The sequence below is a fragment of the Balaenoptera borealis genome (genome assembly GCF_965194805.1).
Source record: "Balaenoptera borealis genome assembly, chromosome: 6".
Classification (NCBI taxonomy): Eukaryota; Metazoa; Chordata; class Mammalia; order Artiodactyla; family Balaenopteridae; genus Balaenoptera; species Balaenoptera borealis.
In genome coordinates, this window is record NC_138863.1 from 2,933,922 (window position 1) to 2,950,451 (window position 16,530).

Genomic DNA, 16,530 nt, shown 5'->3' on the forward strand with positions numbered 1-16,530 from the left:
CTAACAACGTAGGATGGTGCCATTGGGGCCAGTGCTCCCTGGCCCCAGGGAACCAGCACCAGACCCTTTCCACCTTAGAAGAGCCCTGGAATGCTACTCCCCCCCAACCCCACCACAAGAATAACGACGGATTTTAGATCGGAGACCATGTCTTTTCTTTATACTACCTATTCCTCTTCTTAAAGATCAGGGTAGAAACGTTTGTTATGCTGAGTCCCCGGGAGCGAGGCACCCACGACAGCAGGGGGAGGTGGGGACGCTCTGCTCCCGCCCCTCCCGGCCCCAGGAGCTCCCAGAGTGTTGCTCCAAAGCCCCCTCCGGTCTTGTCTCACTGTTCTTCTGATTCACCAAAGTGCCAAAGAAAAGAGGGGTTCAGTAAGCCCACACTGCTGTTTTTCATTCCCTCGTGGTATCCTTAACGTGATCTTTAAAACCAGGAGACAGAGGAATCAAGAAAAACTTGGGATTCTGGTCAACATACTTACAGTAAACAAAGAGTTTAATCCCCAAACAACATCCTGAAATGAGAAAGAAAGACGAAAACAAGTTTCAGGCGGGGACGGCGTCTAAGAGATGAACCAGTTAAGTCAGCGTGTAGTGGAGGAGGTTAGTTTTCTGCAGGGGTCATGTTAACAGGTGGGGCCTAGACCGTCGATCTCAGGCCCCCGGCAGCCTGCGGACAGCATCCAGCGCGGCAGCTCCGTTACCAGCCATCGCTCGCCGTCTGTGCCCTTGGCACAGGCTTAGACCTACGCGCGGTTTTAGCTGGGACAGCGTTTATAATCCATGCCTGACGGAGCCAAAGTGGACACGTGTGGAAAACCGTCACGAGAGAGAGAGGCAGGGAGACGGCACGTGTGATACGCCACGCAGCTCTCACAGCTTCACGAACAGGCTGACTGGACACCCACGGCCCGTTCAAGTTGAGAGGTGGGACCGTCAGTGTCAGAGCAGCAGGATGGTCACCAGGGAAGACGGGCCTGGCTCAGAAGACCACGCCTTTGTGCTGAAGTGCAGCCTGGGGGCCCCCAAACCCAGTCCCAGGCGACTGCTCCTCTGGGCAGGATCGATCCCACGGCAGACGGTCAGCGGCTACGACCGTGTGGAACCACTTCACTACTCAGTCAAAGAAGATGGCAAAAGTCAGGTAGCTGCTTACTACTAGGTGAACACTGGCCAAAAGTCCTGACTCCTTCTGATAAAAGGTCAGGCATGGGAAGAAACTGCAGGTGCCTATGGAGAGCACCATGGAAAAGCCCTGAGGCGAAGCACAGCCGGCGGCCTCGCGTGGGTACCCACGACACGCACCCCTGAAACCCACTCAAGCCATGTTGGAGAAGCAACTGGGGCCACTTATTTAGTCCCTGTGGCTCCCCTTTCCACCCCCTGCCCCGGGAGAGGGGCCCCCATGCAGCACCCCTGGCTGCACCCTGCCACCCCTCCTCTGTCCAGTGTAACTCAGAGCAGACGTAGCACAGCCAGACTTTCCTTCCTCCGTCTCTACCCATGCCTGGCGAGTCTCCACTGCTTAAAGGGGGAGACAACTTCCAAAGACTGGGGCGAATAGCAAGACAAGGGTAGAAACAGTAAACCACCGAAGCACAGATGGTAAAGGGCAGAGCGGAGAGGAGATGACCCGACACCCTAATCCCCGCCCCCAACCGAAGAGAAGTGGGGACAGGGGAGCTGAGCAGGGCCAGCGCTTGGCCAGCAGCCCCGGGCGGGCAGTGGCGGGTGAGCAGCGTGGGCCCGGCCACCCACGCGGATGGGACAGCGTGGACATCGCTGTCCTTACAGGAGGCTGGTTGCCGACGGAGGGGCCTCCGGGGAGGCTGCGGGCAAAGGACACTCTACCTTCAGTGTCCTCGTGGGGGCCCAGCCGGTGCCGTCAATCGAATGTTCTCTCAGTAAACTGAAACAGACACAGAAAGGCACAGCGGTCAGCCAGGAGCAGGCCCCAGTCCCGCGAGCTGCTCGGCGTGACTTCTGTCGGAACGGAGGTGCACGTCTCACGCTGCCCGTCTCTCCTCTGTGGCTCCGCAGTTTCCTGTGTCGCTACAGAAGGCCTTCCCTGCCTCACGCCTGTACGGATCCTCCAGTCTAATCGCGAGTGTTATTTTTATGTATTGTACACTCAGCAGGGGAAAAGCATGCTTAAATCAGAACATACAGAGCGCATCTGTCAATTTAACATTCGGAAAAGGATGGTGACAACAATGACAGCAGAGCTGCCTGTTTGTGTGTCAGCAGGACCCAACACTCCCCCAGTGCCCCGAGACCAGAGAGGGAGGGGTCCCATGCTACAGAGGAGAAACCAAGGCACAGGGCGGCACGTGCCCCCAAATGGGCTGTGGACTCACACCCACGTGAGCACCCAGCACAGGACTTCAACAGCTGTTTAAAAAATAAAAGATTAACACAAAATTCTGGAAGGTGCTCACCCGTGGGCGGGAGGACCATGCTCAGGGAAGGCCACGTGGGCTCCAGGGGTATGTGACGTGAGCTGCCCTAAGAGTCATTTTCATGACTGTTCTATCAACTGCAAATGCACAGCATATACTCTCATATAAATAACCATTCCATACTCTGAAAAATTACCACTTACTGCCTAGTCTCCTTCTGGTGAAAAAAGGAGCTTGGCATTGTTGAATTATATCACCTAACAGCTCCTAAGCTAACACGTCAACATGAGGCTTTCCAGGTCATACTTGCTACTGTTAAGAAAATTTTTGAATCAGAACACGTTCAAATTCACAAAAGTCAATGACAATCAGGAGAAAATATAAATATGCAGAATTTGAATCAATGCCATAATCTTAATTGCCCATGAAGATCAGTTAGAATAAATAAAACTAACCTACAGCTTACTTCGAGCACTAAAAAGAAAACTCACATCATGTACCCTACTCCCATCTACCCGGCGGACGTCTTTCCACCTTGCAGAGGTATCAGTGAGTTGTTGAGATAAAATCTCTACAACTTTTGAATAACTTTTTGGGAACCAACTGCCCAACCCTGGTGGTTTATATGATCCAACGAGAGACTTCTTTACTAAGACAGGGGAAAGAATTATTTCTGATCTAGCTTATCCTTTTCATTTATATACCTTATTGCAATTTTAGCTATACCCTTGCTTGTTTACTTGTTTAATGCCTGTCTCCCCACCGGCTGGCAAACCCCATAAAGCAGAGAATGCAAACTGCTCCCCACTGTGTCTGGGCTCAGCCAACATTAGCCGATGGAAGGCAGGCGGGCAGACTGGCCGACCAGTCAGCGCCCTCTGAGCTTCCCTGTCAACAAGCACAGACAGAGCAGGAGGCCTCTGCCCCTGGAGGCCAGGTGTGCCCATGTCTGGGGGCCGCAGATCTGGGCAGGGTGACACCATGGATGTTCGGGCCCAGCCTGAGCAGATGGCAGTCCCAAGGGAGCTCAGGTGACAGCCATGTGGCCATCAGAGAGGGTACAGGCAAGGGGACAGAGGATGCCCCAGGGACTACACTGGAAACTCGGGTTCTAGGAGAAAAAAAATCTGAAGTGCAACCGCTGGGTTCATGGCCCTGGTCCCTCCAATCCCACAGATACAGCACTGCTGGCCCTGAGCCAAGAGCAGGGTGTGGGCCCTTGGTGGGAGCAGGACGAGTCTCACTAAGAGAAGCAAGCACCCCTGTGACTAGACCAGGCCCCACGGAGCGCCAGGCACGTCATTTCCTTTATTCAGGAGATGCCACGGGTCGGCTGTGCCCAAAACCATCGCTGGACACTGTCTAGTTTTTCACAAAGAGGTAGTCTTTGTACGTAAACCTGGCACATTACTTCCCTCAGTTAAATTCCCAGAGGTGCAGCTGACAGGTCCGAGGGTACATACAAGTTAAATGTAGGCCTTATGGCTGAAGGACCAATGAAAGGTGTACAGATGCATGCACCCTCCAGTGGAACGAGGGAGCCTGTTCTCACACGCACTTTGCTTTCGTACCTGCCAGTCTGAGAAGTGGTGAGCGGCATCCCCTCGCTTCCATGTGTCCTCTGATCACCAAGGAGACTGAGCATCAAGCAGATGCTCACCACCCACTGCATTTCTCCTTCTATGAATCACCCACTCGTAGGCAGTGCTCATTTTCCCAGTGGGTATGTCCCATCTTGTTCATATTGACTGAAAGGACTGTCTACATACAAAGGATGTAATCCTGCTGATCTTTTCTCTTTCCATTTTGTGTTTTTGTATTTTTAATTTTAATGTGGCTAAACCTATCAATGATTTTCCTTTAAAGTTTCTGGCTTTTGTAGCAGGCTACCATCTGTTAAATTCCTATTATACTTTGCTAATAATCTGACTTCTCAGAAGACTGCAGAAGTGAGTAGAGAAATGCCCTCTCTGGACCTAATTCTGACTGGAGAAGGGGAAGTGACAGGAAGTGGAGTGTGGGGAGCCCCCAGGAGAGTGGGCGCAGGTGGAAAGCCTGGGGAGACAAGGCCGGACCAGAAACCACTTACAATCTGGACCTGAAGATCATAGATTTTTAAAGTTTCAATACTTAAAGGACAGATACTTAAAAGGGAAGATGACTGACTTATAAAGTGTATTTTTAACTATCTTTTTTTTTTTGGTGGGATCGTGGTTCCCCAACCAGGGACTGAACCTGGGTCCTTAGCAGTGAGAGCATGGAGACCTAACCACTGGACCACCAGGGAATTCCCGTCAACTATCTATTAAAAAATGAAGCTGATATGAAAGAAAAGGGGGCTCCACATACAAAATAAAATGGGGAAATGAGTCCTAATCGTCGTCCTCGCAGGGAGGAGCGGTCACAGTGCACGTGCGGGGAGAAGAGGGTAAAAGGACAGGATACAGAGGCAGGGCCTGAGGAGGGACTAGATCACAGCAAGAAAGCAAAGGACGCGCCGGAGAAACCCTGTCTGCCTGCTCTCCAGGTTCCCGCAGTCCCGAAGCTGGCAGCGGTGGGGCTGGGGCTTGGCCCGGGGGTCCAGCACCAGAGCCCCTGCAAGTTAACCTCACTGCCCTACCAGAGAAAGCGCAAGACGCAGAAAAATAAAGCCCACAAGCTAAATTTACCTAAAAACGACAACCACCAACACCCTCCACAACTCCTCCAGTTCTCTACGTTAGTGACCAGCAAGCTCAAGAGGCAGGAAGTCACTGAGCCCTGACCATCTGCCACTGGAAGGGCGGGGACCCAGGCACAACTGGGAAAGCTTATCCTGCTCCGAAAGTGTTCCTATGCGCATCAAGACTATTTTGGGAAAGAGAAGACATTTAAATACAAGTGCTTGGGTCTTCTGAAGCTGCCCATCCACATCTCCCCCCACCCTGGATTCCATTACTCATATTTTCCCCTCTTAGCTAAAATCAGCCATATGGAGGGAAAAGGGAAAGGGCCCTCAGAGGGGGGCACCAGGGTGGACTGCAGAGACCGGGCTGGGATGGGGGAGCTGGGAGGCCACTCCAGTTACTTGAGTGCAGCCAGAAGCTTCCCTAACCTTGGCCCAGCCTTAGAATCTCCTCTCAGGGGAGATACCATGTAGAAAGCCCATCACTCACGCACGGTGCTCACAACACAGAAGACGGGGACGGAGAGAAACTCACCTGAGACATATCTCGCCTGTCTCTGTGATATTGGGGTGCCAGATCCTGGTCAAGCATTTCACTTTAGGAGGCTGCAACACAGAAGGAAGAGATCACAGGCTCTCCAGAGCCTTCCATGTACCCCGCCTAGTGCCTTGTCTCACCACTCACTTGGCTCATCAGGCACTACAAACCTGCTAAATCAACGTTGTCTTCATTCACATCCATATGAAATATTTCCCCAGGATGAAGGCCAGGAAGGGGAGGGGCTGGTCAGAGAGCAGGCTGCGGATTCAGCGCCAAGTGCCCTTGCCTCCAGAAAGGCCGCGAGCCCACCCCACCTGCAGCGGGTGGGCCTCTTCCCCAGGCCCAGTTCCACTGCGAGGTGGCCTTGCTTTGAGGAGCTTGACAGTCTTCCCATAGAATCTCACCAGACAGGTCATCTCACAGATACAAAATCTTCGTCATCAAATTTTTATCTTTGATACCAATATAGAAAATATTTCACCATCGAGATCTTTTCCTGTACTATTTCTAGTACTCTAATAGTTTCAGCTTCTTATTTGTATAAAACAAACATATTTTTCAGTACCCTCATAAGTTTTCTTCCTGATTTCAAAACACCATGACACCAGAATGTCAAATGTCATGTCACCTAGACTCCCCAAAATGATTAATCCAACCATGCAGATGTTGGTGTCTGAGGACTACAGAATTCAGGTTCAGAGTGAGTTGAAATCAACTGAATATGCTATTTGCTTTTCTGCAAGTAAACAGGAATGCATCCGACAGAAGGAATGCTAGCACGGCCTGCACTTTCAGCAAGGCCTTCAGGCTGAAGAGGGAAGGTCAGCGTCACTGGCGCTGTATATACTGGTAAATCTCTCTAATGAACACACTGAACACAGGTAACCTACTGGGTAGACCGCATCACCGACTCAGTACCTGAAGGGACTGAAGGCTCGCCCCCTCCCTCCTCTGAGGCCCCGACACACGGTCGCCCCGCCCAGTGTCCACTGCAGCTCCAAGGGTCCGACTGCACTTGCCCCTCTCCTCCTTGTCCCTTCACACCGTCCACAGTTAGATGTCGGTGCAGCCGCCTCCCTGGCCAATGGCCCTCGTAACAGCGGTCCCCCACAAAGAGAGCAAACCTCTGCACCGGGACTGTGGTCCTGGATTCTGACACACACTTTCCAAACTGAACCATTCTTGTAGACCCTTACTACGCCCAAAGCAAGACCAAGAAATACCAGCTCCACCTCCTACCTCAGTGGTGGCATGACTAGCCAGCCCATCACACAGCTGAGGGTTTAGTATATGACAAAGACTGCAGTGCAAATCAATGGGGGAACAGGGACTCTTCAGTGGACAACTGGCCAACCATTCGGAAAGTACAGCTAGATGCTCACGTAGAGCTTTATTCCACAAAAATGACACGGAGCTCTGAGAGGACTAGAAGAAACCATGGACGGGCTATCTCAGGGTCTGAAGGCCTGTTGTAAGCATTTCACAGCATGAGAAATTCAAGAAGGAAAAGCAGATTTGACTACAGTGGTGAAACAAAAAAACACAAACTCTTATAGAACAACAAAAAAATGAAAAACAGGAAAATGTTTACAGCACAGCTAAGTAAACTAAGAAAAAAGTTTCATATAATTTCTATATAAGAACTCTTATAATTAAAAAAAAAATACCTCAACAGAAAAAAAGGGCTAAGCACATAATAACAGCTCATAAAAGACATAAAGAGCTAGTAAGTAGGAAAAAAATTTAGCATCCTACTTATTTAAGAAATGAAAATTCAAATGCCATTTAGATACCATTTATTTCCTCCCAAAATAGCAAAAAGAAAAAAAATAATGAAAATATCCCATGTTGGTAAGGGTTTAGGAAAAAGGGAATTTTCAAACACTGATGGTGGGGATGTCAACTGGAAAAACTCTCTGGAGGGTAACTGGATAGTACTGATAAAAAGCCTTAAAATTAGCATCAGTTACTCAGTACCTGTAATTCCACTTCTACGAATTTATCCAAAGACAGCGGCAGGTATGCACAAGCCGTTGTCTAGCCCATGTATCACAGCACTGCTTGTTCCAGGGGTCAGTAAACTACAGCCCATGGACCAAATAAGGCCAGGCATGTTTTCACGTGGTCTATGATCTAAGCATGGCCTTTACAGTTTTAAAAGGTTGTTTTAAAAAAAGAATATATGACAGAGACCATATAAGGTCCACAAGGCCTAAAATATTTACTATTTTGCCCCTTACATAAAGTTTGGTTCATATAATCAAAATATTGGTCAGCCAGTGATCAACTATAAAGGATTGTTTAAAACCATGATACATCATACAATTAAGTGTTCTTACTAATGATGATGTAATTATATATTAATTGACATGAGAACATATGTTCTCACGATATGATGACATATTGTCCTATACTATAATGTTAAAAAAAACCCAAGTTACCAAGCTATGTGTAGCATGATCCCACTCGTATGTATGATTATATATTGTGCATAACACACATCAGAAAATTAACGGTGATCATCTCTGGATGGAGAGATAACAGGTGATTAATATTCTATTTTTGCATAGTGGTATTTTCTCAATTTTCCACAGAGTATAATAAATTACATAAAAAGAAGAGGGGTGACTGGGTATTCAAGTGTTACTTGTGGTACCTCCGGTTCTCCTCCTTCTGGAAACGTGGCAGGGCAGCCCTTCCTGACCCCTTTCAGGGCTGGTCACGGTCACATTACTCGATTTGGTTGCATCACATAACCTCACTTCCAGGGGGAGAGAAAAGCCGCATTCCTTTCTCCTGCTTCAGCACACGGTTTCCTCTGACCACTCACAGCAAAATGCCATGGGAGCATCGTGAGGCCTGGGACTGTGTCACATCACAGCCAAGCCGCCATCTGCACTCAGGCCTCCTCCTCCTCTGGGCATCCCCATCACCTTGGTTCGTCACTGTTTCTGTGTCTGTGTCCAGAGACTGAGCTTCTTCAAAGGCCGCTTGACTCTCACCTCCAGCCTACAATGTCTGACACAGAGCCCAGCGCATTTTAGGAGCTCATTAAACGTCAGTCAATCATTGCAGGCTATTTCTAGGACTGAGAGAGATTACGAGGCAGCTGGAGACTGTGAGATAAAGTTCAGGGAAAAAAGGACAAAGATCCAGAGGAAATATCTGCCTTTTAGCTGCTCGGGCAGAGGGGTGTGAGGGGTGAGGGGGATACCAAATAGGTGTATTCTTTCTTTTCTAAAAAAGTTTATTCTAAAATAATGATCTACTTTACTGCTTAAAAGGTTTTCATTCACAATCTTAATAACCGACCTTAATTATAGGAACTATAAGTGTTAGGGGTTAAAAAAAATTCCTTCTGAAGTACAGAAATCATGTAAATTACGGCATCAGAGCAAATGAATTCTGAGAAATCTCCACAAAGTCCTTCCAGGCTGACTTGCTAAAAACTGGCTGTATCTCCTCATCCAAATGAAACATGAATTCCTTAAAGTCTGCTCTCATAATCTCTACCCCATTTGCCTGTAACCTATGTATTTTCATATGCTGGTTTAATTTGCAACACCATCAATTTGTTGGGGGGCAGAGAGCACGCCAAGCACTGGACAAATGCGCGCTGCAGGCCTGGTGTGGGAGCCCCCGCCCAGCACTGGAAATACAGTGAGATTAAGACACCCCCAGACTCTTCCTTCAGGGAGCAGACGGTCCAGTGAAGAAAGACGCTAAGGGGAATTCTATAGATAAAGCTTAACCACAGAAAAGGTGAGCACAACTGCCTCTGTACCAGTGAAGAAAGACGCTAAGGAGAATTCTACAGATAAAGCTTAACCACAGAGAAGGTGAACACAACTGCCTCTGTACCAGTGAAGCACTTCACCTCACGCTCCCTGGGGGCAGGGCTGGCCTGTGCGCCCTTCGTGAGCTTGTGACCCTCGCTGGCCTGCTGGTAAGGCAGCTGCGCCACCTCTGCCTGGATGAGAGGCAGAGAGGCCCTCACGGCAGCAGGGTGGCGTCTGGACACAGCCCGAGGGCCTGGCTCTCAGTGCTTCCTGGCTGGAGAACATGGGTCTCCTTCCTGATGAAACAGGACTAGCCCATCATTTAGAAATTTTCCAAAGGAGACAGAAACTAAAACATAAAAATGTAAGGTCTTTATACGCCACCAATTAATACAGGCAAAGTGTCTTTGAGGCCCAGTGGCTTTCTATCCTCTGTTTATTTCATCTCCTACTTCTCTGCTTCTTAAACGGGGCAGCATGACAAACATTTTCTCACTACAAAGTGGCCACCAGGTGCGGTGGGAAGGGCACACATTAGGAAGCCGGGCAGCTCTGGACGAGAATCAGCTTTGGCAGTTGAGCCACCTAGACCGGCAAAGCCAACAAGTTCTTAACTTTACCTTCCTGAGCCCTAACTTCCTGATGGGTAAAGATATGAACATTAATGTCACTGAGAGAACTACTGGAGAGTGACATAAGGTAAATCTGAGTGGAAGCGCCTGACACACAGAAGCCCTCAACAAAACTCTGTTCCTTCCTTGACGTTGCGGTTTTGCTTTCTCCTCACACTGGGAAAAAGACACTCTGCCACTAAATGATGCCGATGCACCCGAACTACTACGGTTCTCAGCTTCCTCGAGGCTTGTTTGGAAAGTTCATCAACTTACGCTAAACTCCTCTGTGAGCCATCCTCCCCCCGCCCCAACCAAATTCACTGCTTTTTTGAAAAACTGTCACAAACTCACCGCCCTTTAATTTTAACATTCTTTAGATGAGTAATCCACAGATACGGCATATGTCCAGAAGGTTAGAGAGTCTAGAGTTTTAAGTACCGCATGTCGGGTTGTTTCCAGAAACCATCAAAACAGCCCCAAATTCTTAATATGTGCACTTAAACCAAGTTCTCAAACTGCTCTCACCTGAGGGAGTGCAGTGCCCTGTCATGCCAGGTTCCCCTGCTGGGGATCAGGGAAATAGGGGAAGTCTCAGCGGGTCGCTGGCTGGCTGGATTGACAAAGACCTGAAATGCATATTTTCCTGTCTTCACTTAAAAATTAAATTTATTTTTTGTTTTTCTTGGATTGCTAACTCTTCCATCCTCATAAATTACGTTTCCGAAACAACTTTTAATACAGTAGCCCAGTAAAGATCAATTTCCATAGATAAAAGTTTGGCTTTAAACAAACAGGTGTTACAGCCACTGAACTAGGCCTGGGCGGTGGAGGTGGGGCGAGGTCGCGGGGAGCAGATGATTCCCACTGTCAGAAAGGAGGGAGCAGTTACTGCAGGGAAAGCAGCAGGACCCACGCTGTGCCCGATTCCCAAAACCTCAGGTTAACAGGAGACTGAACTTTACCATCCGGTTTTTCTTTCCTAGTCGACAGGCCAGAGAAGGCTGTGGAACATCAGGGGGGAAAAGATGTATGACATTGGCAGAGCTGGCCACGTGCCAAGCTCAGCAGCTCAGAGAGGGCCTGCGTACCACGTCCACTCCAGCGCCCGACTGAGGGGGGTGCGGTGCTGTTTCGAACCTTCAACGATTTCTCACAGCCACAGTGGAAACGCTCCAAAACCCCCAAATCTGAGTTTTCTCACCTCTCCACTATTCCCCGACCCTGATTCTTCATTCAAGTAGACCTGGTCAACTTGACCTGTACACAGGTTGCCAGTTCTTATTTCCATACCCGCTGACACAGCTGCAGAGATGTCCTCGTCACCTAGAACACCCGCCCCAGTTGTGCATGAGCCACCCGAGGCAGGACGACTCCGATTCTAGCTCTCCTCAGAAGCTTAACTGGCCTCGACCACTTTCCAAAAGTGACCCTCTCTCTTCCTTCTCTGAATTCCTCTAAAGCATTTGCCTATTATTAACCAATATCACGGTCTGCTGCTTACCACTTTTATCATTTTATGACAACTTTCTACACTTTCTCTCACCTTCCTACTGGGTCAGCACGTTCCTTAAAAGCAAAGACAGATGTGACAGCACTTGGCATGGTTATTACTGGGAGGGTCCTGGAGGGATCAACATGTAGCTAGGGGTGTAAATCACTTCCTAGTTTGAAACTACAGGTCATTATTCTTTTCCAAAGTTCTAAAACGCACATTTTATACACTTCTGGAATTTTGGTGTTATACCATAAACAAAACTACAGTTTTAAATAAAATGCTCTTTTCTCCACTGCCAGAATCTAACAAGATTTGCATGAAATGCCCAAGCCGCCCCCTGTAAAGGTGCCAGCCTCGGGGCGGTAATTCCAGCCTCGGCAGAGCTGCACCCCAGCACACAATGGCACACAGTACTCGCAAACACTTGTTGAGAAAAGGAACCTCTCCACTAAAACTCTCAATACTGCTGATGAGGGGCATTAACCACACAAATATCAGCCATTTCGTGCTCAGTCCCAGGACCGGGTGGGCTGCACTCGGACACAACGCGGGGGGACTGCCGGGCCCTGTGACGGCCACCCGCCACGCGAAGGGGGAACAACGGCTCAAGCGCGGGCTACTCACCACCATGTTGTACGCATCAGGAACTTCAGTTTCAAACTGAAATTTTCCACCCTGGTAGTAACCCTCATCTATCAAAAAACACAAAACAAAACAAAAAAATCCTTTAAATTAAAAAAAAAAAAAAAAGGAAACAAAAGGCAAACACTATGTTAGCATATGGCAAATACAGAGAATTAAGAGTTGAAAAAGAGGACTGCAGGGCTCCTTTGTCACTTCACTAGCCTCGCCCCTGGCCTGATGGTTACAAGTCAGCCCACACTGACTGGCGCCTGCAGTGCTCTCCTCCTCACTGGCCGCGCGCCCTAGGGAAAGGGGAGGCCTCCCCTGGGAGACGGCCCCCTCCCTCCGCTCAGCCCCTGAGCCTGGCCTGCAGCACCCCGTGCTTCCCCTCAAGCACAGCTCATGACAGGTAACCACCTTGCTTCAGCGCTTGGTCACCTGTTTGCCGCTGGTCTCCCCGTGAGAAGTCAGTTCCACGGGGGAGGCAGGCTTGTGTTGACTGCTTTTGTCCCGGTGCCTGGCACGTGGCTTCCAGTCACTCGGTAAACACTGACTGAGCATGGACCCTCTGCCAGGCCCTGCTCCAGACCCTGGCCGGGGACACAGCAGTGAGCCAGACAGACAGAATCACCGTCTCAGCAACTGTGCCCGGTCAGCAGTCGTGGGCTGGCTGGCCGAGCGCTTGGTACAGCCTTCAGAACAGAGCAGGCCCTCTGGAAAGGGGCTGGAGGGTACGCAGAAGAATGTCCAGGGTCAGAGCGGCACCGCCGTGCCCCCCCCGCCGCCCTCCCAGGTCTGCAGACCCCACAGCTCAGTCCCAACTCCCTCGCTGCGCCGCCCACCTCTCCGCCTCTCCTGGAGCCGGCGGTGGGCTCGGTGGGCTCTGCTGAGTTGCAAGCGCTGCTGGTGCGGCTGCCAACAGAGGGTGCTCCAGCACGAATGCCCCCCACAGGAGTTAAATTACTCTGAACTTCACAATTTGATAAAATTACCACCATCTTTAAAACGAATGTTCAACTTCCTCTAAGATATTATCACCGTGAACAAATCAGCAATATTACATTTTATCACTTCCCTCAGCTCTTTATATAAAACGAACATTTAATAGGAAATTGTTGGTCTCAAACCAGCCACCACTAAAAAACCATTTTTCTTCTTTAAGGGTGTTGAGGTCGTGTCAACATCCATGTCTGTCCCGCAGTTAGACCCGCCTTAGCTCGCCGTGTTACACAGGGGGCCCTCTGTGCCCTGGAGCCCACTCCCTCCTTCCTGCCAGGAACCATACGCCAGTGTCTTCCAGCCAGGGTAGGGGTACTGCGGGGAGGACACACTGCCCACGGGGTATGTGGGCACTGACAGCTTTGAGAGAATCCACTTCTAGATGGCCAGTGTCCACGAGTGCCCTATCGTGAAATGAATCTGCCCAACAGTGCTTGTGAGGTCAAGGAGTCATGCCAGCTGTCCCTTCCCACCTCCCCTTTCACTGTCTTTCTCCCACTTGTAAAAGAAGGCCCACTGCTCATCTAGTCTCTTCCTATGATGCACTGCACCAAGGTGTGATGCACTGGTCACAGTAAAGCTCCTTGAATAGAGGCACTATTGCAGGGTTGTGCCTTTCCCTATCATACACCCACTTCTGTAAAGGGCAAAGCATGGCATTAAAGATAAGATGGCCCAGTTCAAGCTGGAATGTCTTGAAGTTAGACACACCGTGGAGCCTGACGGCAGGGATGATCAGATGTCATTTAGTAACGTCAATCACGGGACTACTGGAAAAGAATGCCTCACCCCCGTGAGAAGCAAGCAAAGACGGTGCCAAGAAGCAAGAGGCCCGTGCCTTCCCCCGCGTGGTGCCAGCCCCACACCTCACCTCTCCATTAGGGGTTAAACTCGGAAGTAAGGTAGCTGTTGGAGACACATCTTAATTTAGAGGCTTCGCCAAAGAGGGAGTCTTGGCAGTTAGAACTGGTCCTGCCTATTGATGCACATGGCAGAAATTTCTGATACACTGAATGAGCTAAGTCTGCAGCCACGAGTTTTTGTAAAGCCTAAGTTTTTAATATTATATTGGTAGGGGTATGATGAAATTAATATCACAATTTTCTCAATGCTTTCTGAATATTTCAGGTAACATGAGAGGCTGTCAAGTGAAGAATGACGGGTATGATTAGCGGTCGGTTGGCAGGTCTTAGGAAAGTGGTTTTGGTGCATACCTCGGAGAATGCGACACAAAGGGATTCTAATGACTGGGTTTGTAAAGCCACTTCCAACCAGGTGGTTCCCAACTCTTTGCTTTCAACAAAACAGAAGAAGGAACCTAATCTAGTAATCAGCTGAAAGACCACAGTAAAATACCTTGTATGATTTTTGGCCCCTAACTTTGAAGTCCAGGGACACAATGACGTAGTGACAACAAACACCTTCCGTGCCTGCCTACTTATTTATATGAACAAGCAGTTCTCAGTGTCTACACCTACAAAGACAAAAGGAAGGAATAAAACTTATATTGACCCCTTCTTTCTGGCATTAAGTAACATTGTTCACAAGCACATCAACTAAATCAGAGAAAGATGCCAAGAGCAGCCACTCATTCTCAGATACATTTCCGATGAAATGCTATTTTGTTTAGTAACCATCATTATTAATCCAACAAACATTTGATGAATGCTACTATGTGTCAGGCACTGTTCTAGGCACCACCAGCAAGAGACCTTCCTGCCCTCATGAAGCTTACATTCTAGTGGGAAGAAACAAAGTAAGTTAATAATATAACAGAAAGTAAAAAAGAGCTGAGGGGCTAGGAGGTGGGAGGAGCTGCAATTTTAAATAGGGAGGTCTGAGAGTGAAGGCTTGAAAATGGAGGGTATCCAGGAGAAGAATACTCCAGGTATGGAAGCGTGGTGAGAGACCCGTGAGAGGGCCTGATGCATTCAGGGAACATGCAGAGGCCAGAAGGTGAGGCAAGGGAAGGGGAAGCTGCAGCTGCAGAGGTAGCAGGCCTGGCCTCGCAGGCCACTGCAAGTGCGCTGGCTTTTATTCAGCAAGGCAGGGAGCCACCAGAGGGGCCTGAGCAGAGGAGGGGCAGGACCACAGAAACATTATGCTGGTTAGGAGCAGGGTAGGAGCAGCTGGAGTAGAGATACTGTGACGGTAGCAACACCAGGATTTGCTGGCAGATTAGGGGTGGGGTGGGGAAGAAAGGAGCCGAAGCGCTGCGCTGTTTGACCCTGCAATGGAGAAGGGCAGAGTCGTCACCTCGAAAATAAAAAGACTGCAGAGGGCACAGGTGCGCCAAGTCCAACGTCGGATTTGAGATTAATTTGAGATTTCATGTCAACAACCAAGTGGAGACACTGATCGGCAGCCGACAGATCTTTCTGGATAGACCTTTCTGGAGTGTAGGGGAGAGGTCAGGGCTGCATGAGAGGTTTGGGAGCTGTGTACAGGAGCATCCAGGTTTCATGAGCTGGCGAGGTCCCCAAGGACCTGACTATGGAGGTCCAGGGACCGTGCAAGGCCTTGCGGCATCCCCGACTTGGGTCAGGAGACGGGGCAGGAGGGGCAGTGGCAGCAACAGAAGGAAACCAGGAGCCAGGAGCCGGTACAAACAACAACTGTAACAATCGTTCAAAAGAAAATGCTCAACACCCAGGAGTCTCACAGTGACAGGAACTTCTTAAATAATTAAATATAAATATATAGTTACACAACAGTATGACAGGGTGAAAAAATTCTTATAGGCAGAGGAATGTTTATATTAGGATAAAATTCTATGAGACAAGTGAAATAAAACTATATGAGTGCAAGGAGAAAAAGCAGCAACGAACGTTTTCCAACCATTAAAGTGGAGCTTGTTCATACATATATGTAGTTTTCTAATGCATGATGCTGGCTGTAGCCATGGTATTTAGATTCTACTGGAAACATTTTAAAGAGGAAAATAACACTTTCCCCTTTAAATGTCAATATTTACAGCACACTGGAAATTACACTCTATGCAAATTTTAAACTTAAGGGCAGGAAAAACACAATCCCTGCCAAGATAACCTTGTAGATCGGGGATCGGCAAACTCTCTCTGAAAAGGGCCAGGCGCTACGTACTTAGGGCTTTGGGCTACAGGTCTCTGTCACGTACTGTTTTATTTTTTATTTTTTTAAATAGCCCTTTAAGAATGTAGAAACCATTCTCAGCTCGAGGGCTGCACAACAACTGGTCCGGGGTGGGCTTTGGCTCACAGGCCTGGTTTGCCCACACTCAGGTGAAAATACAGCAAAACAAAATTACGGCGCCAAGCTGAGTGACCCTGAGCTCCCGTGCAGTGGGCTCACTTAAGAGGGAGAGCCGCTGGGGGCTGAGCCAGTCAGGGGAGCCTGCGGGGCGGGCGTTAGAGAAGACCCGGAAACGAGCAC

The 16,530-nt window shown here is 49.1% G+C and overlaps 1 protein-coding gene across 8 annotated transcripts in view; it reads right to left on the reverse strand.

Annotated features, from left to right (window-relative positions):
• Nucleotides 1-16,530, reverse strand: part of UBE2F (ubiquitin conjugating enzyme E2 F (putative)) — a 52,509-nt gene that overhangs the window by 4,642 nt on the left and 31,337 nt on the right. For all 8 annotated transcript variants that reach the window (XM_082396086.1, XM_082396083.1, XM_082396079.1 and 5 more), the window contains 4 exons: nt 12,121-12,188; nt 5,603-5,673; nt 1,855-1,912; nt 486-518 (listed from right to left, as the gene is read on the reverse strand). In XM_082396086.1, the coding sequence (XP_082252212.1) occupies nt 486-518; nt 1,855-1,912; nt 5,603-5,673; nt 12,121-12,188 (230 nt within the window). The remainder of the gene's footprint in view (nt 1-485; nt 519-1,854; nt 1,913-5,602; nt 5,674-12,120; nt 12,189-16,530) is intronic.